Source organism: Dreissena polymorpha, chromosome 4, assembly GCF_020536995.1.
Source record: "Dreissena polymorpha isolate Duluth1 chromosome 4, UMN_Dpol_1.0, whole genome shotgun sequence".
In the NCBI taxonomy this organism is placed as follows: domain Eukaryota; kingdom Metazoa; phylum Mollusca; class Bivalvia; order Myida; family Dreissenidae; genus Dreissena; species Dreissena polymorpha.
In genome coordinates, this window is record NC_068358.1 from 92,771,000 (window position 1) to 92,796,404 (window position 25,405).

The 25,405-nt window shown below is 35.9% G+C and overlaps 1 protein-coding gene across 1 annotated transcript; it reads right to left on the reverse strand.

Moving 5' to 3' along the window:
- Nucleotides 1–15,896: 15,896 nt before the first annotated feature.
- On the reverse strand, nucleotides 15,897–25,007 carry LOC127880200 (uncharacterized). Its single transcript, XM_052427477.1, has 7 exons — nucleotides 24,870–25,007; nucleotides 23,285–23,508; nucleotides 21,993–22,066; nucleotides 21,565–21,705; nucleotides 20,042–20,156; nucleotides 19,030–19,102; nucleotides 15,897–17,018 (listed from the first exon to the last, which is right to left on the reverse strand). The coding sequence occupies exons 2-7, from the start codon at nucleotides 23,498–23,500 to the stop codon at nucleotides 16,903–16,905; spliced, it is 735 nt and encodes a 244-aa protein (XP_052283437.1). The 5' UTR covers nucleotides 23,501–23,508; nucleotides 24,870–25,007; the 3' UTR covers nucleotides 15,897–16,902.
- Nucleotides 25,008–25,405: the final 398 nt, after the last annotated feature.

A 25,405-nucleotide genomic window follows, 5' to 3' on the forward strand; every position in this document is an offset into this window, starting at 1 on the left:
ACTCTTTCGCAATAAATTTACTAATCTAATAAAAGTAGGGACACATTTTGAATTAAAGCTTCAATTCCAAGCTTTATAGTGTTTTTCTTCAATTTTGGTGTAGTCAACGTAGCAACCCGAGGAAACCCCACTTGTCCCATATAGCGATTGTTTTGTTCCGTACATTTGTTCTTATGATACCTACATTTGTGAATATGTTAAATAATTTTTGTCATGGTTTTGTTTTGTCAATGTGTCGTTTAAGATATGTGCATTTATGAAGTTATGCTGTGCTAGCTTCACGTTTTAGCTCACCAAAGCACAATGTGCTCATGATGAGCTTTTGTGATCGCCTTTTGTCAGTCTGGCATGATGCTTCGTCAACATTTGCCTTGTTTACAATCTGGATGCCAAATTTATGGTCCGATTTTCATGAAATTTGGTCAGAAGATTTGTACTAATGATATCTTGGACGAGTTCGAAAACAAACGTATCAGGTTGGTTGAAAAACATTGCCGCCAGGTGGCAGGGCATTTTTCCCGAAATGGCTATAGTTAAACCTTTTTAACACTAGAGACCACATTTATTGTCCGATCATCATGAAACTTGGTCAGATGTTTTATCTTAAGGATATCTTGGACGAGTATGAAAATGGTTCCGGTTGGTTGAAAAACATGGCCGCCAGGGGGCGGTGCATTTTTCCTGATATGGTTATAGTAAAACCTTGTTAATACTCTAGAGGCCTCATTAAATGTTCGATCATCATGAAAGTTGGTCAGACGATTTATCCAAATGATATCTTGGCCGAGTTCGAAAATGGTTCCAGTTGGTTGAAAATCATGGACACCAGGGGGCGGGCCATTTTTCCTTATATGGCTTTATATGGCTATACTAAAACCGTGTTTACACTCGTGGACCCACATTTGTTGTCCGATCTTCATGAAACTTCGTCACAAGATTGGTCCCAATTATATCTTGGACGAGTTTGAAAATGGTTCCAGTTGGTTGAAAAACATGGCCGACATTGGGCGGGGCAATTGTATGCTCCCCCAGAAAATTTTCTGGGGGAGCATATATTCGCCGCTTCGTCTGTCCGTGTGTGTGGCCATCCGTCCGTGCACACTTTTTGTCCGTCTATTTCTCAGCAATTAATGACCGGAATTCAATTATACTTTATAGAAAGCTTTCTTCCAAGAAGAGATGTGCATATTATCAGCCGGTTCTGGTCGGATGATTTTTTCACAAAGTTATAGCCCTTTGAATTTTTTCTATAAACTGTACATATAGTGCAATTCTTGTCCCCACCCCCCCAACTACTAGACGTTTCCTTTTATCTGAATATATAGTGCAGTATTGTGAAAAAAAAACTTTGGGGAGCATCACCCGTCTCCGACGGTTTCTTGTTCATTATATGGCAATAGTAAAAACTTGTTATCACTCTAAAAGTCACGTTTATTGTCAAATCTTCATAACACTTAGTCAGAACATTTGTTTTAATGCTATCTTGGATCAGTTCAAAAATAGTTCCTGTCTGTTGAAAAACATAGCTGCCAGGGGTCGGGTAATTTATCCTAATATGGCTAAAGTAAAACATTGTTATCACTCTAGAAGATACATGTATAGTTAACTCTGCATGTTCTAATGATATATTGGGGCTGCACTGAGCAGGTCAGTCCCGTAGCATATCAGGTGAGCGACTTTGGTCCTTTGATGCCCTCTTGTTTAAATGTCAATTTGAATGCTTTTTACTAACAAAATTATAATGCATTCTTTTCCATTATAATACAATATTGTGTAATGCCGCTGCTTGGATTTGATCCTTCGACTTTTACAAGCAGTATCTAACGCACTAACACTCGACCATTGATGGCAATGCAGAATGTGCGTATTTTAAATGTTTGTAAAACGTGTATGTTCCAAGTTAACGAATAAAAGCGTTTTTAATCATTTCTGTTATGAAATTATACCTTGTGTGTATTTAATTGTCATCATCTTAAGTTTTATAAGTATGCATGACATGTGCATTTAATTGTCTTAAAGGAACTTTCCGTCACTTTTTTGTCTTGCGCGCGATCGAAATGTTGTGTGCAAACGTCGTCAATATTTTCGGTTATATTATATTTTACATTAGAATTGGAAGCATGGGGAGGAAAATTGCAGGAAGCACTCAAGCTCCTGCTCAAAAGTCAGATCGCTCAAAACGGAACACGAGAATCACGCGTGTTTGTTTTGATATGAAAGACGTATATTAGCGGCGTGTTGTTCTCGGCAAGTTCAACAGTTTTAATACTTGAATTGTTTTTATAAATTTCATCATGCCGAAATGAAGCCTATCATATGCGTCGTCCAAATTCCCGCGTTCTGTTACTTAACTCTTTACGCAGAACTGCACATTTACCGTTCTAACCCTTTGATTTTCTTTCCCAATAATTTGTATAGTTTTATTAAAAGGGGCCTTTTCACGTTTTGTTAAATTGACAAAATTTAAAAAAGTTGTTTCAGATTTGCAAATTTTCGTTTGATTTATGATATTTATGAGGAAACAGTAATACTGAATATTTACCATGCTCTGAAATAGCTATTATATGCATCTTTTGACGATTTAAAAAAACTGAAAATTAATTAGCTAAAGAAACTTCAGTGTACAGTTTATATAGTATTGACAGACCTGTACGCTGAAGCCAACCCCGTATCGAAAGTCAACCAGAGTCATAACATATTGAACAATTTTGAGAGTTTTGTTGTTATATTTTGTGATACTACGAAAATTGCTTATATATATAGTATAAAATGCATCACTCATTGTATGAGCGCGGATGGCCGAGTGGTCTAAGCGATAGACTTTTACTCCGGGGGTCAGTGGTTCGAGAGCAGTTGATGATTACTTTTTTTCTTTCTTTAATTTTATTAATTTTTTTTACTAGAGCGTTTTAGATCCAATGTTTACATTTATCAATATAAAGCATTAATGACAAACGTCAATACATGCCAAAATCTGTGAAAAGGCCCCTTTAAAAACTGATCTTTGATTATACAATTGACACCTTTAACACCTGCCTTATAAAATAACAATTATATCAAATAATTATGTAACATTTTGCGTGTTTAACATTAAATTTGCAGACAATGTAAATAATATGATTCATGGATACAAATTATATGATTTACGGACGTACTTTGTTATATGTTTCCCATAAAAAGTTACCCAAATAATTGTATTCAGAAGGGACCTTTGACAATTTCTCATGAGACGGTCACTTCAAGTACATTGTACACAAGAAAATTGCTGGGAACCAATAATGAAGTTTAAAATGCACGAAAAAGGTCCAAAGACATTGTACATTTAAAGAATATGTATGTCTTCACCACCATGTGATATATCCATGATTTCTTCCACGTTGAATTCACCAAACAATATATGATTCTCCTTACGATCGTGTTTTGAATAACCATGTAATGCGGATTCCCTATATAACAAGTTGTGTGTATACACTTATCCGACCGTCACTGACTAGCTGCCAAATAATCTTTTATATTCCTTTTTGAGTTTTGAATCAGTTTTTGCTTCATTCTATCATAGTAAAATTTACTCGCAATAAATTGTAGTCGCAAAATTCACTTGTTCTTGGCTTGAAAATGTATTGTACTGAGATTTCGAAGATTTCTATCATTGAATATCCTCATTAAAGTGAGATCAATTGAGTATCGGAACAAAAGAAACTGGCTTAGACGATCTATCTTCTTTACCGTTTTGAGATACTAGTGGTATCAAGGGACTGTTTTGCCTTTTGTGCACTATTTATAATTAACATGTTTATTTAACTGAGTGGCATTTTCCTTAAGGTCTTGTCTCTTTTTATGCTGTGTAAATACACATAGATTAAAAAAATAGTGATTACTGACATATGTGTGTGTGTGAAATGTTTTTTAATTAATTATTATTTGCCTTTTTATTGATATTGAAAACGCTTGCTTATGGTAAAGATTGACTAGTATAACTTAACCCGAATACAAACATATTCTTTATGCTTAACATGAATTATAAAATTACCACATGCCATCAAAAAATAATATACATTGCATGTCGTAGTGGACACATTTGCAGTTTCATTTCAATACACTGATATTAATTGAAATTATGAAAAATAATCGGAAATTAAATTCTTCCTTTTGGAGTCCGTTGTAATTGTTTTCTGAAAATGTCGTATCATGTTACGAATGTTTGAAAATGTCACTTAAAACAGCTTGAATAATTAGCATATTATTAATAAAAAAGGTTAAAAATAACGTGCTTGATTTGGTAGTTTTATCATTGAATATCGCTTGCAAATCATTACAAACTACGATAATTTCGAGAACTTAAGCTTATTAATTTTGAAACAAGATACATAAATGTAATTGTTTATGCATGTCTTTGTTTTAATCTTCAATTTATTTAAAGCATAGGATAGGTATATGCAACAGTCAAGGTATTTAAGTAGCTTCTTCACATAAAAGCGTCGAAAATAAATATCTTTCGGCCACATTTAAATACAAACTAACATTCATTAGCAATAGTCAGGCAGATTAACAACAGATTCGTATAAGCGCAGTTTGCTGTAGTTTGACCTTTTTAATGTAGCATAGTCGTTCACGTTTCTGCGCGATGAAACCCTGTCATCATTTGAGTCGCGTTCTGAGAAAACTTGGCATAATGCATGTGCGTAAAGTGTCGTCCATGATTAGCCTGTGCAGACCGCACAGGCTAATCAGAGACGACACTTTCCGCTTTTATGCTCTTTTTAATTTCAAGGAAGTCCCTCCTTACTAAAAAACAAGTTTAGGCGGAAAGTGTCGTCCCTGATTAGCCTGTGCGGACTGCACAGGCTTATCTGGGATGACACTTTACGCACATGCATTAAGCACAGTTTTCTTAAAACAAGGCTCATTTAGTTTTCATATGCAAACAAAAAGATGGCTTATTAGATGGTCGTAGGAAAACGACTGGTTGTCCGTCACACGCATGCACATTTGTCTACGTCGAATCCCGTGTCGCCGCTACAGGCAAGGGGAACATAACCCAATCCAGCCGAAAACGCCTGAAAAAACTTTGGTCCTAACTCTGGGATAGCCCGCTTATTGCACTCTGTAAGTTAAGTAAGATATGCATGATATTAACGACATATAATGGAATCTGCTGATATCAGGATTTTAATTGGGTTTTCAATACCATTTAAAAAATATGAAATTTTTACCAAAGCTAATCAGCGAAATGTATGTACTGTACATTGGTATTGCGTTCAAATTTTTGCTTGTCATCAATGAATACTTTGTCGTTATTATATTTGAGAATATGTTGATTCATAATTCAGTCTGACTAAAGTCAACACAGACAACTATTTATATATTGGCAATCATTGATGGAACTATGGTTGAAGTGAAAAGATACAATGCACATTAGCTAACCGTGGGAAGGAAATAACATTTCGTTGTAAGCAACCTCTCCTGCAATACAGTAAACAAATAACAGTAACACTTTATTAAACATAGTGGTCAATATGGACTAAGCTTGCTCACCTGTGTTAAGCGGTGGTCAGTTGCAAACCCAAGGGTCTCATTTGTACAAACATTGTAAAGAATCACAATCTGATGTCACATACCAAATGTAAAAGCTACGTTCTTTATGTTTTCGTGGATATTTTTCAGTCAATATGCTTAACAATTAAAAATAAAACTTTGTATCCCCAAATCCCGGTTTTTAACATACCTAGTGGCTTTATTAAAAAAAACTCAATAGTGGACCGCTATATCATGTTGCATGCCATATGTTACACCTCTCGGTTTTGTTGATTAAGAGAAGACGATTTTAAAGTCATTTCACTATAAAAGCCTATATAAATCATGTGACCCTTGAGCGTGGCTATCGTTGACTCATCACGATTTGAACAAAATTTGTAGAGGACCACTGTATGTTGCTTAGGCACTGAATAGTGCATGTTTAAGTTATTTACTATAGGCTACGCTATATTTATCATGTGGCCTCTAGTCAATCCCAGTTATGACCCCTGGGACATGATACAACAACATTTGAACAGTACCTTTATCTGATATCACTTGCAAAATATGAACGTATTGGACTTGGTTTTCAAGATAACTATTTCAGTAATTTTCTATGAAAGTCTATATAAACCATGGGGCCCCTGAAGCATGTCCAGTGTTGACCTCAGGAAAGGATTGATACAAAATTAGTAGAGGACGACAATAAGACGACTTAAACTATCACCAGTTTTTACCGTAGGGCATGCTTTGTACAATCTTTGTAGGAGACTACTTTTTATCTGGTTGCATTTACCAAATATTAAAGCTGTGGGACTCCTGATTTCAGAGACGAAGAATTCGTCTGCTATATAGTCGCTATTAAAATGTTACCCTTGGTAGGTAGCCAGTTTTGAAATTATGGGCATGATTTGACTAAAACTTGGTACAGAGCCACTACACGATGATACATGCAAAATACTAAACCTCTCGGTCTTGCAGTTTCAGAAAAAGAGCTTTATTTGTCACTATTTGCCATTGAATACATGGACTTTAAGTCACCGCATAGGTCGAGACCAATTTTAACCCCAGGTGAATAATTTGAACAAACTTGGAGGTGGAACACCATACAACACGTACTTCATGCCTAAAACAAGCAACATACATATAAGGAAAACAAAAAACTCCTAGGAAGGAGCCTATTTGGACCCCAGGTTTCGATTTGTACAAACGCTGTAGAAGACATCCATACACACCAACTATTAAATTCCTTACCCGTATGATTTCAGAGAAGAAGATTAAAAAAATAGTCATTTTCTATATAAATCATGCGACACCTAGTACCTGGCCAGTTTGCACCCAGGGCAGTATTTAAACAAATTAAGCGGAGGATACTTATACTAAGTATTCTACCACATATTGAACCCTTGATCCTTACGGTTTAAAATAAGATTTTGAACTTTTCAGATCTTTAAATCTATGTTAGGTCTCATAACCTACATATGAAGCGGACGAAATGATTTGAACAACTTTGCAAGAGGATAAATTTAGGATTAATTTTGTGTTTTTCCCCTAAAAATCTGCAAAGCGGTTTTTGAGGAAATGCCGTTTGTACAAAAGAGTTTGCGGACGACGCACGACTCACGACGAACAAAATGTGTTCCAAAACGCTCACTTTGAACTGGTTGTGCAAATTGAGCTTTAGGGCAAAACTACATGCATGGTTAAGAAATTAGTGCTTATTCATCGAGTGTCTACTTGATCGAACACAACGCATTGATAAAATGACAATACATTAAATTAAACAGACGTCAGTTTGATAAATACATATACTGATAACAGTTACATGTGAATTATTACAGAACCATGACTTGCTAATGTTACCGCTTGTTGCTTTCCGGCAGCCGCATATAAAGTGGTCATACACCTGGTCCCCGTGGCATGCGTATGGGATGTAGCCAACCCCTAAAACCGGAAGTAGGAAATACTTGTCCCCTAGATCCAACACCGGCTTCTTCCGGCACTCTGAAACGTATCAAGTTATTATAACTTATAACGATCCTTTTCATAAAACGAATGTTTGTTTGATTTGACGCCTGTGTTAAAGTCAATTTTCGTTATGACGAATCTAGTTTTGTAACCAGATCAGTATACTAAACATAACATTACTTGACAAAAACAAGATTTCTAAATAATTTAGATAAATAAATAATTTAAATGTTATCTATGAAACTAGAAACTATTATTGCAATCATTTTTATTCAGCAGATGTAGTGAGCAATTCCACAAGCGTTTTTAACGTTCTTCTGGATGTTGCTAACGATTCCAAATTAATAAGAGATCTGGTAAATGTTTACCAGATCTCTTATTAATTGTTTATCGTGGTTTGGAAAGGACTGTAAAATGAAAGTAAAAGAGGAAAGTACTTATTTTGTATTATTAAAAGACTGAAGTTGCAAGAGTAACACTTTGACGATATCGTAATAGTAGTTAAGCTCAAAGGCAAATTAACAGTATGTAATGATTTAATCTTACCGACATTAAAAGGTTTGAACAATAGTTAATAAGTTTCTAATTGACATCTTCTAAATAAATATTTTGGTGAAAAATATTTGATTGTGAACAACATGTAAGTTATGTATTTTATAATCATTTTAGTAAAATAAATTAGAAGTATATCAATTATTATATTGCTTAGATAGAGTTCAATAAAATGGGTTATATCAAGGGTGAACTAAAAATACCTTTCACTGACTTTGAAGTACACATGGCAAAAAAGAATTTGACAAATTATTCATTTTCCGCATAATTTGACAATTCATTAAATAAATATTTACATATGTTGATCGAATGATGGTGTTGCTTTTATGTTTATTATTCAATATCAGATTAGATTTCGTGTGGTTTCCAGAGTTTGGGAGTAAAGGAATTTGTTTGCCTACGCATAAAAAATAAGTTTATATGATCCAGTAAAATATAGAGACATTATTGTTTTAAGCTGTTTAACATTTAATAAACACTGAGTAAAAGAATGAAAGGTTATTTTGCAATAAAAACTTTTTTGTAAGGAACAAGCACGTTCTGTCTTATATCAATAGAGTTGACCAAGTTTATTCTCTTACATTTTTTATTGATTTGTACTTGGTTAAAGATTACAAGTTGTTTTGTCGTTTTATTGATAACCACAATATATTAGGTTCAGCGTCATTACTTTATGGATACATTAGGCAGATGCATTGACAACTTAGGTGGTTGATTTTCGGAAGAGTAAGAGTGGTTAAAAAATGAAGTTTGTACTTTGATAGAACTAAATAAAATAAATAATAAATAAAGATATTAATCACGTGTTCTCTTAATAAGTTTGTCCCCACTTAATTGTAGACTTGGTAGAACACACAAATATTTGTTAATAAATATAGACATTATTTTTTTCATCCACTACGTTTACAGCAGAACGCAAATTATAAAAAAGAATTTCTCTTTCTCTAACAACATTGCATCTTTGTCTGCTTTATTTTTATTCCCCCGGATCGAATGATCGGGGGTATATTGTTTTTGGTCTGTTTGTCTGGCCGTCTGTCTGTCTGGCCGTTTGTCTGTCTGGCCGTCTGTTTGCCTGCCTGCCTGCCTGCCTGTCTGTCTGTCTGTCTGTCTGTCTGCCTGCCTGCCTGGCTGCCTGCCTGGCTGCCTGCCTGCCCGCCTTTCTGTCTGTCTGTCTGTCTGTCTGTCTGTCTGTCTGTCTGTCTGTCTGTCTGTCTGTCTGTCTGCCTGCCTGCCTGCCTGCCTGCCTGCCTGCCTGCCTGCCTGCCTGCCTGCCTGCCTGCCTGTCTGCCTGCCTGCCTGCCTGCCTGCCTGCCTGCCTGCCTGCCTGCCTGCCTGCCTGCCTGCCTGCCTGCCTGCCTGCCTGCCTGCCTGCCTGCCTGCCTGCCTGCCTGCCTGCCTGCCTGCCTGCCTGCCTGCCTGCCTGCCTGCCTGCCTGCCTGCCTGCCTGCCTGCCTGCCTGCCTGCCTGCCTGCCTGCCTGCCTGCCTGCCTGCCTGCCTGCCTGCCTGCCTGCCTGCCTGCCTGCCTGCCTGTCTGTCTGTCTGTCTGTCTGTCATTACATATGTGTGTCTGTCTGTCATTGTATGTGTGTGTCTGTCCCAAAACTTTAACCTTGCTCATAACTTTTGCAATATTGAAGATAGCAACTTGATATTTGGCATGCATGCTGATTTTCAAACGCGGCATTCTCTTACATACCTGCTCCTGTGACTATGTCGACGGAATCAGCGCCCATATCGAAAACGGTCGGTTGAACGTTGACGTTATCCACAATCCTTTCAACGGGGACTTTAGTATTTTCAATTGCGTTTATTTGGTTACCGATGACACCTAAAACATCTGCTTAAACGTCTATATTGACGTCATCACTTACATGTTTTACAATCTCGACTATTGGTTGATACACAATTTGTTTCGGTTGAGGAACACTATTTCCAGTTTCATTTCTTTCTTTATGCACTTTTTTAAATTCATTAAAAAGTGTCTGCATCTCTCGCATTTCTTTTGACTCATGATCAACTTTTGTACGCTCTAGCGGTTTTGGCTCAACATAAATAAATGGTTTTCTAGTATTCGGTATTTTGACATCAACTTTCCAATCAACATTCACAGGAGCCTCATTTAGAACAGCCCCGGTATTCCGTGGCAAAGCATTAGGTTTTTGTTCTATCCGATCCAGTATCAGGATCGACGACGTCTTCTCCGTAGGCAAGAACGACCTGGGGCCTGATCTTAAGCGAATTAACAACTCTTTGTGAGCGTCAGATATTTGGTCCATGCCTATGTTGACTTCACTACTTCTATTAGTGCCAAGGAGCTGGTTCTGGTGCTGAATGTTAACACTAACATCGGACAGAATATTTCTAGGACGAATTACCTCCGGTTGAGTGTTCGTAGGATTGCTTTTTCTCCAGAAGGGAATGTCACCATCGTCTGTGTTCTTGTTGAATCCAAAATCGACGTCATCCAGATTTATTCCAAGGCTCTGACTTATAGTGTTCAACTGAAAATATCAACGTTTTGGGGCTAGTAATTGTGATTTACTGAAAAGATATATGCCGTTAAACGAAGTCTTGAATGATCTATGTCGATTGTTCAATTAATCTGCCAAAGTAAGCAACGTTGTCTTTTAAATATTAGTTAAGTGAAAGTACATGCGATTGTGATACCTCTGTAGTAAATCGGAATACATATGCCCATTGTATTTTTGCTGTTTCCAAACACTTATTGTGTTATTATGTTCATAGGAAATTTATCTTGTTTTTTTTCCTTGAAATTTAGAGTCTGGTAGGTTTTGACGAAAAGCATAATAGGCATTGTCCGTAGTTTTTAGTCTCTTAATTTGAATAGGTCAACTTCTTCTTTTGTGGATTATTGGGGTCGTGTAATAATATATTTTAAGTAATGTTTTATTGACATTTTTTAATGTAATACCGCCTCACAAACACAATATAGATCAGGCGGTGTTGTGCTTAAATCTATAGTTATGTCAACTGACAGCTCTACGCACCGCCAGTTAAATGTTAAACGAATATTTAAATAAATTGCTTTGCCAAGTCTTGCTTAATAGAATGCATTCACTCAATCGAATGCAAAAAGAGGCAATAACAATACATTTCATGCATTAATTTCTTGCATTTGCATATGGATTAACATGTACTCTATTGAGATGACAAAGTGGTATACATTTGCGGTGGCCATAAAATCTTGTATTGGCAGGCGCGCGAAAAGCGCAAAAATTATAACTGCGCAAAAATAAGTGATTCCACAATGACATAGATGTCATAGTCTATCGAACTGTATATGTTAGAACAAATTGTATATTTTGTTTGTTTGATGGGAGATTCAAAATGCTCCATATTAAGCATATCTTGTTAAAGTTCGAAATTATATGTTTGGTAGATGTGTAAGATTCTCGAACAAACGTAAATACTATCAATAACCTTAATTAGCCAATATGATAGATTTGTGTTCTTTTTATAATATTATATTGTTAAAACAATGCTTAAAGGTTGCTTAACTAAAAATCATATGGTATGAAGTTAACGTCAAAATTGTTAAGACAGTTTTCCCTTGGTTGCTTCACTTATTTTTAAATAAGAACCCAACTTTACACATTCTGATCACACAATGATCATGCGTTTATAAAAGATTATAATCTAATAATAATACCATTATTACCAATAATGCTATTTATAGTACCGGTTAAGTTTTATGTACAATTTAATGTTGTTTATCAAGAACAAATGTAGCATTATTAAGAGATAATTTTGAAATAATTTGGAAATTCATGCAGTCATTTGCTGATAAAAATAGCATCTATAGTCTGGAAAATCTCGGAATATGAAAACAATGTCTAGGAAGAATTCTGCGAGCCGCAACGCCTCTTGAGTTCGATAGAAGTTTGACTTCGATTAAAGGCACAGTGAACTGTTTGTTAGAATAATTGCCCACTTATTAATTTAATTAGTGTTATACATGCTTTTTCTGTCAAAATTGAATGGAGTTCACTTATAATGCGGGTATATTTTCATATGTGAATATAAGATTTAAAAAAATATGTACAAATAAACTACACACTTTTACATATTTTTTTTTTACGGAGATCAAATCATGAATGTAACATTAAATGCAATCAAACATGTTTATTCCCAAATATCGGACGCAAGTGAAACTGAGAAGACAGCGGTAACTACGTACGTCTTGGGTGTTAATGGAGTCCTCTGCAATGATTACTAAGTTCTCATCCTCTGGCTTTATTGGCTCCCGTAGTGTATATAATTATAAACACACAGACCCATTACTAAGTTTATCAGATATTGCTATTTAAGATTTAAAATGGTTTTCTTCCTTAAATGGTTTTCTTCCGAGTGTAACGCTGAGCTTGAAACATCTAAGGATATTGGTCGTACTCTGTGATAAGTGGGTTTAATGTATGCGCGTACAGTGTCGTCCAAGATTGGCCTGCTGGCTGTCCGCACATACTTATCAGGGACGACACTCTCCGCCTAAACTGGATTTTTGCTAACAAGAGACTATTTTAAAACACACAAAAATGCAACAAAAGCGGAAAGTGTCGTCCCTGATTAGCCAGTGCGGACTGCAAGGCTAATCTGGCACGACACTTCACGCACACGCATTTAACCCCCTTTTTACAGAACACGGTCCATATGTAATATATAGGCAACAACGAACGATATTAAAACGTATTATTATAAGCGAAATCGACGTCAACGGATTTCATTGAATTGCCAAACACACGTCACTTGTTGATGGAATAGTTTTAAAAATAACAATAAAAGTATTTTAATTTTTATTATAAGCATAATTTTTATCTTCCGTAATCTTCAACGTCTTAATATTGTATTAGGACAGAAAAAGAACTTTTATTTCAACATATACATATACACAATTGAAATAGACCTTTATGGTCCTTGTTCAACAAACATGATGTTATATCTACATAAATTTACAATTTGGTGACATTAGTGCTGAAATACATGTCATGATGTAATAATCATATCGGAGTATTTACAAAATTTGCTAATACATGTAGAGTATGTTCATATATGGTGTGTATATGTACATTACTTTATATTTATAAAGAATTTCATTCTTAAGAATTGCATCATACTCACATGAAGATCTAATATTACATATCATAGAGTGATTGAAAACATAAGTACAATATATCACTACAATGTTGTAATAACTATGATATCTGCGTAAACTCTATTATCATAATGATGCACGCATGAAAACAATACAGTTACCGTTTATATACATATTTTGACACATAGTTTATTTTAGTAAACCGAATTGGTGGGAAACCGATCAGTTGTCAAATCAGCCAAGTTGAATAGCGGAATTCGATCTAATCCACCACTCGGGTCTGTTTTTAAACACGAATTGTAATCGATCTTAATCTGTGGTTGACATAATCAGTACATAAATTGTAGCGTTGTGGTATTTAGAACACAGTTAATTAGTCTCTCTGCAATCGTAGGAAAATTACAATTGTGATGCTGCTTGTTGCAAATATTGTTTTGTGTGGTGTAGTGTAATGCATGTGTGGTTAATTTTCAATCGTTTTCAAAACATATGTTTATAAAGGTGGTCAAACTGACAAAAAGTCATTGAATATTAAAAGAGTTTACCGGAACTCTTTGCACATATACTGATACTACGGGACTCTTATTGGCGTGTGTATTGAAACTTAAAACCGCGTTCCGAACAGACGTTTAAAAATACATTAGTAAACAAAATATTCCCTACAGTAAAAAAGTAAACGTTTATAAAACTAAAGTAACATCTCAGACAAAACCAACATATTTGATATTTCTGAATTAAATCTAAAATCGTATTGAAGGTGAATAATATCAGATGACATTTTGATAACTTTGTTCAAGACATACCGTTTTAAGACCGATACAGAATGCTAATCGGCGAATAAGAATTTTCAAGAAACATTTTCGCTTACTGTTAAGGTTTGGATGTTTAACGAAGATATTGTCGGCTAGCCGGAACACAGATAACTTTTTGTGTGTGTTGGGGTGAGGTTGAGGCGGATGTTAATAAAGAAAAATCACTAATATAACTATGCCATAATACTCACACCAGAAACTCCGCATAAGACCGAATGGAACTACTTCCCAGAAAAACATAAGATAAAAACACTGAAATGCAACACGCCATGCGACATAACCCCATGCATGCATTTTATCCGCTCTATATATCTTGCATACCCGACCTATGCTCGCACGTGCATTTGATCTTGCTAAACAAGGTACCATCGGCGCAGCGCATATGGCCGACCACATCCAAACCTTGCATGGGCGTGCATTTTGGGCTTTGCGGGTTAGGGTCAAAGTACTCACAATTGAAAGCAAACTGTTTATGAATAATAACTTGAATATGATAGGAGTATTTGTATTTGAACTGTGTGGTTAAGTAACTTACATGTATACCAAGTGTGTTAATCCATCTGGGACTATTTGTGTAAAGAAGATGGTAACTTTTTATAAAAAGTAGAAAAACAAAACAAATTTCCGCTTAATATCTTTATTTTTTCTAATGTGATTGTTGTACACATTTGAAAAACTAAAAAGAGAACTATTACATGTCACTACATACCAAATTTGGTAGCCCTATGCCATAAGGTTATGGACAAGAAGATTTTTAAAGTTTTCACAAAAAAGGCCTTATATAAGCATATGTTCGATTTTGTGACCCTCGAGGCAAGGTCAAACTTGACCCCATGGGCATAATTTGAACAAATTAAGTCGAGGACAATTAGATGCCACTACATACCGAATTTGGTAGCCCTAGGCCCAATGGTTATGGACAAAAAGATTTGTAAAGTTTTCCCAAAATAGACCCTATATAAGCATATGTTCAATTTTGTGACCCCCGGGGCAGAGTCAAATTTGACCACAGTGGCATAATTTGCACAAATTTGGTAGAGGACTATTAGTATTACATACCAAATTTGAAAGCCCTAGGCCCAATGGTCATAGACGATAAGATTTTGAAAGTTTTCACAAAATAGGCCTTATATAAGCAAATTTTCCATTTTGTGACACCCCGGGGCAGGGTCAAATTTGACCCCAGGGGCATAATTTGAACAAATTTGAAAGAGGTTCACCCCAGGAACATTCCTGAGAAATTTCATCAGAATTGGACCAGTAGTTTAGGAGAAGATGTTTAAAGGAAAAGTTAACGCACGGACGCACACACGACGGACACAGGACCATGACATAAGCCCCGCTGGCCTCAGGCTAAAAAATATTCTCTTGGATTTGATTCTTCGACCTTTTGAAGCAGCGTCTAAAGCACTACCACTCGACTATTGATGCCACTACAGATTGTGCGTATTTTAGACAATTACGTGTTACACATATATTTTAAATTATTGAATACACGCGTATCAAATAAAAAATGTCTGATTGAAACGCACAATTAAAACATTGAAACGCGCATTGTTATCAGTGTGGTTTTACACATGCAACGAACTTAAATAGTTTACACATTTAATGTTCATTAACGCAACAAATAATGACAGATTTACTTCTATCAGATGTCTAAATCCACGTTTAAAATACTGACGAAGAATTTTTAAAGAAATTATTTCATTAGGGTCACTTTATCACTCCAGCCGTGCGAACACATGGCGAACACATCACAATAGGACGTTCATCCACACTATGAACTCATGTAAATACAAAACGTTGTCTTGAACTGGTAATGAAAGTTAATAAAAATCTTCTTTTATATTTAACAACCCGTTAGTAATTAGCAATTACCGTAGCATATATAAGGAACATATTTACATTGAACTCGTGATGATTCTACGCTCCTCTGTCTGGTAAAAAACATACACAATCTACAATATTATATATATAATATTTTATTGTCATAAAACAACTCGTAAAAGCCAATGTAAACAAACGGTTAAACTGAAAGACTTGTGCGCAAGTTTATATAAGTTACGGTTATCGTTATGAGTCGTGCTCTGTGGTTTAATGCATATGCGTAAAATGTCGTCTCTGATTAGCCTGTGCGGACTGCCTTTCCGCCTTAACTTGATTTTTCCAAGAAGAGAATTTCTTGAAACGAAAAGTATCATAAAAGCGGAAAGTGTCGTTCCAGTACTTTACGTACATGAATTTGACCCCTTCTTCACATAGCACAGCATGTTCCCGACGCAACTCTCTGGGCAAATTCTGAAATATCGATACTTAACGTCACTTTCCACTTGGAAAATAATCCAACACGCAACGGTATATGATGACCTCAAAACAAATAACAACATCAAATAAAATTTACGAAAAGTACAACAACTGACAGTGAAAAGTGCGTCCTTTAAAGTGCTGTACTGAATCCATATGGGACGATACTAAGGGCCTTTATGATATTTTTCGATTAAAGATGGTCTCTTCTAAGCAAAAATCTAGTTTATTATAAGCGGAAAGTGTCGTCCCTGATTAGCCTTTGCGGACTGCATAGGCTAATCTGGGACGACACTTTACGCACACGCATTAAACCCCCTTTTCATAAAGCACGGCCCATTTGTGAATAAAAAAAAGAATTTACCTGGACTTAATCACGGCAGAATTACTTAAACGCAAAACATAAAAAAACGTAAACGGACAACAACGACAACTGCGTTCAAATGTACCTTATAAAATTAATAAACAAACGATAGAAAGTAAAGTAATTATCGTCGTATGCACTGAAGCGATGGCAATAATGACATCCAAGTGCGTTAAGCAACAACAACAGATTCGATAGCGATGAGTAGTTCCTTTAGCACTCATAACGACTACAGTGAACGCAATACTTTCACCGGCGACGAAGGCGGATGTCATTACGTTTCCGTCTTCTTTGCGGAATACATGACGTCTGGTCTGATAGTGTACTTCCGGCCCTCCTCCAGTCTAGAGCCCTCGTGCATGATGTCGTGTTGGAACACTAGGACGCTGCCTGCAAACATCGACCGCGAAAATGTTAACTAGGTAAACCTGAAGTATTGCCAAAGTGTGGATCAACCTTTCGACTAACTTACTTTATTTCTTCTTACTTTTTTTGTAGATCTCCATATGTTTACTTTTGTTATATTTTTTTTTCTTATTTTAATAGTATAGTCTCAAGGCAGCAACTATACAGTATGAAGAGTCAAGTTAAGACGAACACCTAAACAATTATTTCGTAAAAATCTTCTTTTAGTTATTTATACATTGGACGATTTAAATGCCTAAGATAATGTCTTCATATCTGAAGACAACGAAACAAGGGAGACAACTCTACGACGAGATCTTGTTTATTAAAGCCACAATTTGGATATCAGTTTAAAACATAACTTGTGCAAATAAGAACAGGCCTGTACCCATGCACTGGGCCCAGGGGCCCGGGCCCCCCAGCTGGCTGTCGAGTTATGATTTTTTAATGATGGGCCTACTGCACATTTTCTCACATAATAGAGCCCAAAGTACACTTTCCTGCAATACAAATGTGCAGATGTGTTTTATTGCCCCTGATACACAAGGGTATTAGCGCTAATTTACTCGCCAGTGGAGATAAGCCCCTAGGCATTGTTTTCTTATCACCTTGTACACACATCCCCGATCTGTCAATTACCCATTGTGATCAATGCCCCATCTTTTGATGGTGGGTGTAACACGTCTTTTGATTGGACAAGGAAAGAGAAACAGCGAATGGATGGAACTGATACAGAAGGTCGTAGGTCTGAACGATAATAGTGTTTTCTCTTTTGAATTCAAACCTCCTCTAGAGTCATAGCTTATTAAACATTTCTGTGAAAACTTGTCTTGTAGTTACTGACATATAACCATAGTAGTATTTTCTCTTTGAAATCAAACCTCCTCTACAGTCATACTTTATGTTACATTTCATAATAAAGGTTTTTTAGTTTCAAAGGTTGCTTTTACTTCTTTATAAAGTGTAACACATTTCTGAAATCTAAAGCTTTAAACATGTGTGTGAATTTCACACCAAGGGGTCGTTGATAAAGCATGTCACGCTTTTTTTACCATTTTTACCCCGGCATGTCACAAACTGTAACAAAATCTTGGATCCCCTTCCCTAAAGTACGTTACAAACTCACACTTTCGAACATTTTTTAAAAACTAATACTTAATTTAAATTAAACCTAAAACTCAATTCACTATTAAACCGTATTAAAATTTCACTTACCGGCAAAAGAACTTTCACATTACAGGCTTGTATAACTGTAAGGTTGTTACGATGAGCAGTATGAATATTTATCCACTAGTTAACCTCTAATAAAAACGAAATTATAATTTAGATTTTCTTTCAACCCTTTACTAACTAACAATGGAACAGTCCAATTATTTCGTCATTGAAATCTGTGTGGAGGTTGTGCCTATTGAATAAGCCGGCCCAGCCAAGTTGCCTATTAAACATTCGAACAACAGAATCAGGAGATAGGCAATTCGTCTTATTTTCACATAAAACTAATTCAAGTGTTTCACAAATTTTTGAAATAATTTTTTAATTCTACTTAAGAAATAATAAATAAATTATACAATTTTTTTTAAATAAACACATGGCCCGACTCCCCTCACCCATGTCACAAACTGTCACTTTCTTACTCACCCTCCCCCACCTGGAGCGTGACATACTTTATGGACGGCCCGTAATGGTTAAAGCTTTAGACTTCAGAAAGGTGCTGATTTACTTGTTATATATCCATAAATTTATAACACAACATATGTTTCTATATGCATTCAAATTCACCTTGAACAGTGCCTAATAAAAAAAAATCTATTCGGGAGGGGCAACCCCTCCCGCACACTCCCCGTTTTGCCCCCCCCCCCAGTCAACATTTCCTGGGTACGGCCCTGAAGAATCCTGCTAAGAAGCAAACAATACGAAAATAAGTTGTGTGTATTATTGCTTGTAATAACTTGATGAACGTGTACACGAGAGGCTTGACTTTTATGTTTTATTGTACCTGTTTTGGGCACCAATTCCACCTTATTCTCGCACGAATAACTCATAAATGTTGTACTACCACCTTTAAAGCCCTGAAAAAGGAAATGTGGAAATAAATTACTGTTTAACTAATGCAAACCGATGTTTTCTATTTTCGTTTATCATATAGTACTAAGCGTTATATTACATGAATATCAGAGTACTATAACTGCAATGAGATACCTCATTTATACTAATTACATTGTATGTAAATGTCCACAACGCATGCCAACGTATGTTTGTATTATTGCAGTTATGCAACATGTATGTAGTTAAAAAGAAATGAAATATGACACAGAATAACATTTTCATTTTACTTTGTTCTAAGCTAGGCCTGCATATAGCTACTAACACTCAACATTTCATAGAAATAATTTGCAAAACCTGCATCCAAACCAAACAAAGGGTTTCTAATTTTAGTAACATAGCATCTACCCTTGATCTGACTGGCCCAAAAATGCTATCAAAGGCTTCGTATACACATTCATATAAGCTACTTACACAAACTGTCAACACATTTACTTTATCCTCACAAACGATTTTGAGCTTAAACAACTTTCTTTTTGGGGGGATAACTGGTTTACTAGAACCAAGAACAGAGCTGGTTTACTAGTACCAATTTTACATAGGTATTGAACTGAAAACTGCCCCACTTGAATCTGTGGTAGGGGAGAATGGCCGTATAGAGGATTTCAGGACTTTTCCCAACACATGATATGCGGCCGACCCGAGGATCTAGCCACGATCCTTGCGTTAGTAGTCTAGCGCTCGACCGACTGAGCTGACCAGTCTTGTTTAGTAAGACGGTGAACATTTATTTATCAAAAAATTGATCTTTAGTAAATTGGGCTCGATGCATGTGCGTAAAGCTAAGAAGATACTTTTTATAAAAACAAACATGACTGCACAGGCTAATCTGGGACGACGCTTAACGCACGAGCACTAAGCCCAGTTATCCCATGACGAGACTCATATGACCTCACGCCGCTGACCTGGTTGAGATAGACTTGGACGGTGATGTAGCTCCGCTCCCCGTTGTCTCGCACGTACGCGCCGTCCAGGTGTGTTTGGAAGTAGTCGCCCGGGTCGTACCGCAGGAACCGCAGTCTGACACGGCAACATATTACTACATGGGTTCCTTCTGGTAAAACGGGGCTTATTGTATGTGCGTAAAATTTATAAAAGAAATGCAATCCAGGTGGAAATTATTTCCCTGATTCGCAAGATGGGAATCATAAATGCACAGGCTTATCTGGAACGACACTTTACGAACACGCATTAAGATCTGTTTTCTCAGAAGAATGCTCATATATTGGATGATTTTTGCATGTTTTCGCAAAGTCCTTCAGCGACTTATGCATTATTTGAGGATTCCTTATTGTTCATATGTGTATCAAGATATCAAAACGCTGACAGTTAGAAAGACTGTTGGCTTTATCACAAGTTCATAGTAGGTACCTATAGCCTGCGACACGGTATTCTCGCTGTTATAAAGGAAAAATCATTCGGGTCTAAATATCATGCTAATATATCGGATAAATGATTCAATAAATTATCACATTTTACATTACTGCATTTCAGCCTTACTTATTTTTTTCAACGAAAACCAACAAATCGGAACTGTAGTCACAACAACAATACAACTTTCCGCCATTCTCGTTTATAATCACATCGGGTATTTCCGCTTTAAACAGGATAGATAGAACAACAATTTAATCAAACATGACTAAAAAATATCTGACATAAGCTACAATCAATTTAATTGATATAATTTTAAATAATTTTAATTTAATAAAACAAATTTCAAGGTAGTTTTCTTTCTGTTTCGATTTTTCTTTAAAAATCACTCAAACTCGTTACATTCGAATATTGTATAAGTTTGACCAGGACAATCAATAAAAATAAGTAGTTTGCAACCAAAGAAATTTAACAATAATAAAAATGGCTGACCCAAGCACCTGCAAGCAGACATACGCATTAAAAATCGATTACGTGAAGAAGTTAAATAGCAAATTTTTGGACATAAAATACAATAAGAATCGGTTGATATTGGCAGCGTGAGACGTTTTCTTGCAGATTCAATAAGTGACCTACTGATTAATTTTCCAAATGCTTGTTTGTAAGTCATGGGGCATGAACGCAATACCACGAGAATAGCCGACCTGCTAGAATGCCGGGTTCGCGTATATATGTTATCTAGCGTCTGCAGATATTTACCACAAAACATCTCATAGCTTTGAACACACGAGGTATATTCGAATACAATAAGTAAGATGGTACTGGTCGTAAATTGAGCTGTAAGTCGGATCTATTGTTGTCAAATACATGTATTTATAGAAAGTAGCATTGTCAACAAGAAACAATTTAAATAATAATAATAAGAAGAAGAAGCTTTATCGAGACATATTTAAGAATGAAATTACTATAGTTGTAGTTACATGTACGTAATTGAAATCACTACACATGGAAAATTAGTTTATAGCTTATAAAGGATTATTTAATATGCACACAATACCTTTCATTCAACCCCAAGACTTTTCTGTCGCGCCACATTTCCGGTACGTAACTCTTTATACGCTCCCATATCCGGTACGCCTCTTCCACCGTGTCCCATATACATCGCGAGCTTTTGCGCACACCCGTCATCTTTACCTGCCTAATAAAACACGAGATTATTAAATCAAGGGCGGAAATCGAGGCGCGCTACCGGTACCTCGATATTCCATGTCGCGGTTTCTTTATTATCATGATAGATACATGTCAATTTAAGGGGCATTAAACCTACCTTTGCTGGAAATGCTAGGAGGGCATTTGTGAATTATCAATCAATCAACATACAAAATGTATAATTATAATAGGTACAGCAAATATGATTGTAATCACAACCTGGAATACTAATCGTTTCGGATCGGTTAAGCGGAAACGAACAATTGTACACGTTACCTTCCACCACCGACGTTGACTAGGGTCTCTTCATACCCCATCACTTCCGTCTGGGCTATATAGTCCTCACACTCCTGTGGAGAACCAACATATATGGTCCGTAACAGAAAGAGACAGATCAAATAAACATAGTGACTTTCTACGTGTGATCAATCCAATTTTCATCCTGGCCAGCTTAAAATGAATGGCGATTGTACAACCAGCCATTGACAGGTTCACGCTGAAGGCATAGTTCAAAGAATGTGTAAAAGCCATCTGCTAATTAGATTTTAATATGGTAAAGATTTATTAATTGATTCTTTTTTATAATCGAGTCAAGTTGGGTCGAGCAAACTACGTTGAGCGTAAGTTTATTGTAAAATGGCGAATAACAATATTCAGTGAACTAAAACAAGAGAAACACATCTGAAAAACTGTCAACACCCCAGGAAACCCGATACCTTGCGGGTCGTGTAATACCATAGGGGACAGTGCTGTGCATTTTGGCATGAACTTACATAGGGTACTATATTGATAATATATAAGGCATTAAAATTACAATTGAATGCATATGTGCCCACATACACTTACTGTAGGCCTCTGCAAAGCAAAGAAATTGCAACATAATGGCTGAAAAAGAAATATAAAGTCACTGCCCACATATGGTTTCCTGGTCTTCCCCAGATGGTATCAATGTTTTCCCAACATTGTCATTAAAAACGCAAATTTCTCCACAATAAATAGTTTTCTGGAGAAACCCTGCTGAGAGGTTATGGCAGACATGTGAAAGTTTGTATAAATCCTTTAATTATTGTAGTGGCTTGCAAATTAAAGCAGTTTTTTCTCCTCTAAATGCCTGAACATGGCCCGTTTTGCCCGATCTTCTACTTCAAGGAGCCACATTTTGCTCATTTTTTAAGAAAATTTGTCAGGATTTTTTCTACATGTAGGCCAATACCTTTGTTATCAATGTTAATACACAGTTGTTTCAAATTGGACTTTGAAAAATTTAATTTTTCTAATTTACTTACCCTATGTAAGTTCATGCCAAAATGCACAGCACTGTCCCCTATGGTATTACACGACCCGCAAGGTATCGGGTTTCCTGGGGTGGTCAAATCTGTCTAGATATTGAGGTATTTATATTGGGAATCGTTCGACAAAAGTGCCGTAATTGTGACGTCCGTTTTTGGGTTGTCACAAATATGAATCAATTATCGAAAACCTAAAATTTACCCTTAAAGCGAGCCTACACGGTTACACATTCACACACACAATTATCATCCCAGCTACACCATTTTCTACAGTCGTACCTTCGATGTGAAGACGTTGTAGAGTACAAACGCCAGATTTCCTTTAAAATCTTGCGGAAGTTCGATGTCCTCGCGTATAATTTTGCCATCAACATTGTCGGTATCGTTTATCGTAAGATCCGCAGTCTGCTCAGATTCTATTTGTCTCCCTTGAACATTTTCCATTGGAAAAGTATTTCCTCCCTCCCTTTGGAGGTTTTCCGAAAGTGTTGACATTGTTCAAACTGTAATAATTTCGACAATTTAGTTAATCGGCGATTGTTGTCGGTCACTGTTACACTAAAGTAGCACAATCCTCTTCAGATGTAGTAAAGATCAATCAAGCACACTATTTAACGCATGTCTTAGCAGTCTTCGAAATTAGCTTTGAAAAGTTACATGCCAGTCGGGCCAGTTACTTAAGAATTTTTACATTTTTACATGCCAAACATATTTTGTACATGCCCGAACTTTTAAACCAAAAATATAACGAATCACAACATTTTAGCACTTAAACGCTACACATAGTAAAGCAGAACATTTGTTTCAATAGTAGTGAATACAATGACATCTAATAAGTCACTAGAATAAGGTCGGTCGTTCGTTACACCGGTTCTCTGGTGTCCTCGTAAAGTTTCTTGGCAGCAATGGCTTCCTTTTTCTCTAAATCATTGTCAATTTTCTATTTTGGAAGTGCTTTACTAGGCATAGCCCTATGAACATACCTTAGATACTGCATAGCCTCTTTGTCGACTCAACAATGACATTTGTTGACATTGACGAAAACAGAAGCGTATTACTTGATTGAAATAATAAATTCAAAAAGCATCTACTCAATTAATTTCTAGAGAAACTATCAATAAGAACTGAATGTGACAGAAATGCATCGGTCAAATACAATAATGATGACAAGCGCAAGCAGGTGCGTGTTTGCATGTTAAACCAATCAAATTTCATTGTTTTACAACTTCCGGCAAGGTGTTTAATCGCAAAATTGAAAAATATATATGCAAATATCAAGAACTTACAATATTTTTTTTATAAACTGTCAATTGGCTTCAATAATTTACATGCCTGGCGGGCTACAAACGTGAATTTTTTATGTGCCCAGCAGTAATTTTACTCGCCACAGGCGATCGGGCGTGTGCTAATTTCGAAGACTGTCTTAGTTTAAGATGGACGTTTCAAAAACGAAAGTTGATCTACCGTTGCTCTACTAGCCTGTAGTCTTGTGTTAAAATTGATAGTTTGCACATACAATTAATTCCGAACTTTTTAGCTCCACGAAGTCTTCTTTAAAATGTAAAACCCATATATGTTAAGCTTATCTAATGTCGAAACCGGCATTCATAACACTATTAAATCCCAATAGAAACGAATAATTGCTATTTTTGAATCGCATTACTACTCAGGACTATAAAAAGAACGAAAACTATGTCTATTTTTAGGACATTAGTCAAAGTACGGAAGCAAATACTTCCCATTACCTTATCTGCTTTGCTAATAAACTTCAGAAAGCGTGTTTATATACATATTAAATGAAGGTTATTGTTTTAATATGGTATGAAAATAACGTTATCTCCTGTAAGATATTACAATTACTCACTTTCGTATCCAGTTAACTAATAGTTAATACACACAAAAATCGCCACAATTTCCTCATATCTATCACCTTAACAGACTTTTTGTTTTCATTAATGTACTAAGTTTTTCTTTATGGTACTCAAAAAAAAAACAATTGTAAACTGAGGTCAAAAAGCAAATAAACAGACCATGACGTCACGACGTCAAAAACGCAGTGATGAAATTTATCGCCAAAAAAGAATCACACGTTTTTACAAATATTATTTTAATAATAATGCTTATGAACATAAAATAATAATTAAATAATTATATCATAATAATAATTATAATGATGATATTACTACCAATACTACTCTACTACTACTACTACTGTAACTGCTGCTGCTGCTGCTGCTACTGTTACTGCTACTGCTACTACTATTACTACTATTAAGTACTTCTACTAATTAATTCTACGCTTAACTAGCACTTTCTATGATATGTCTGTCTTTGTGTAAGTGTAGTAATGTACAGCCGTGAAAACAGGCTCCATATAATTTTGGTATGACTCTGGTATCA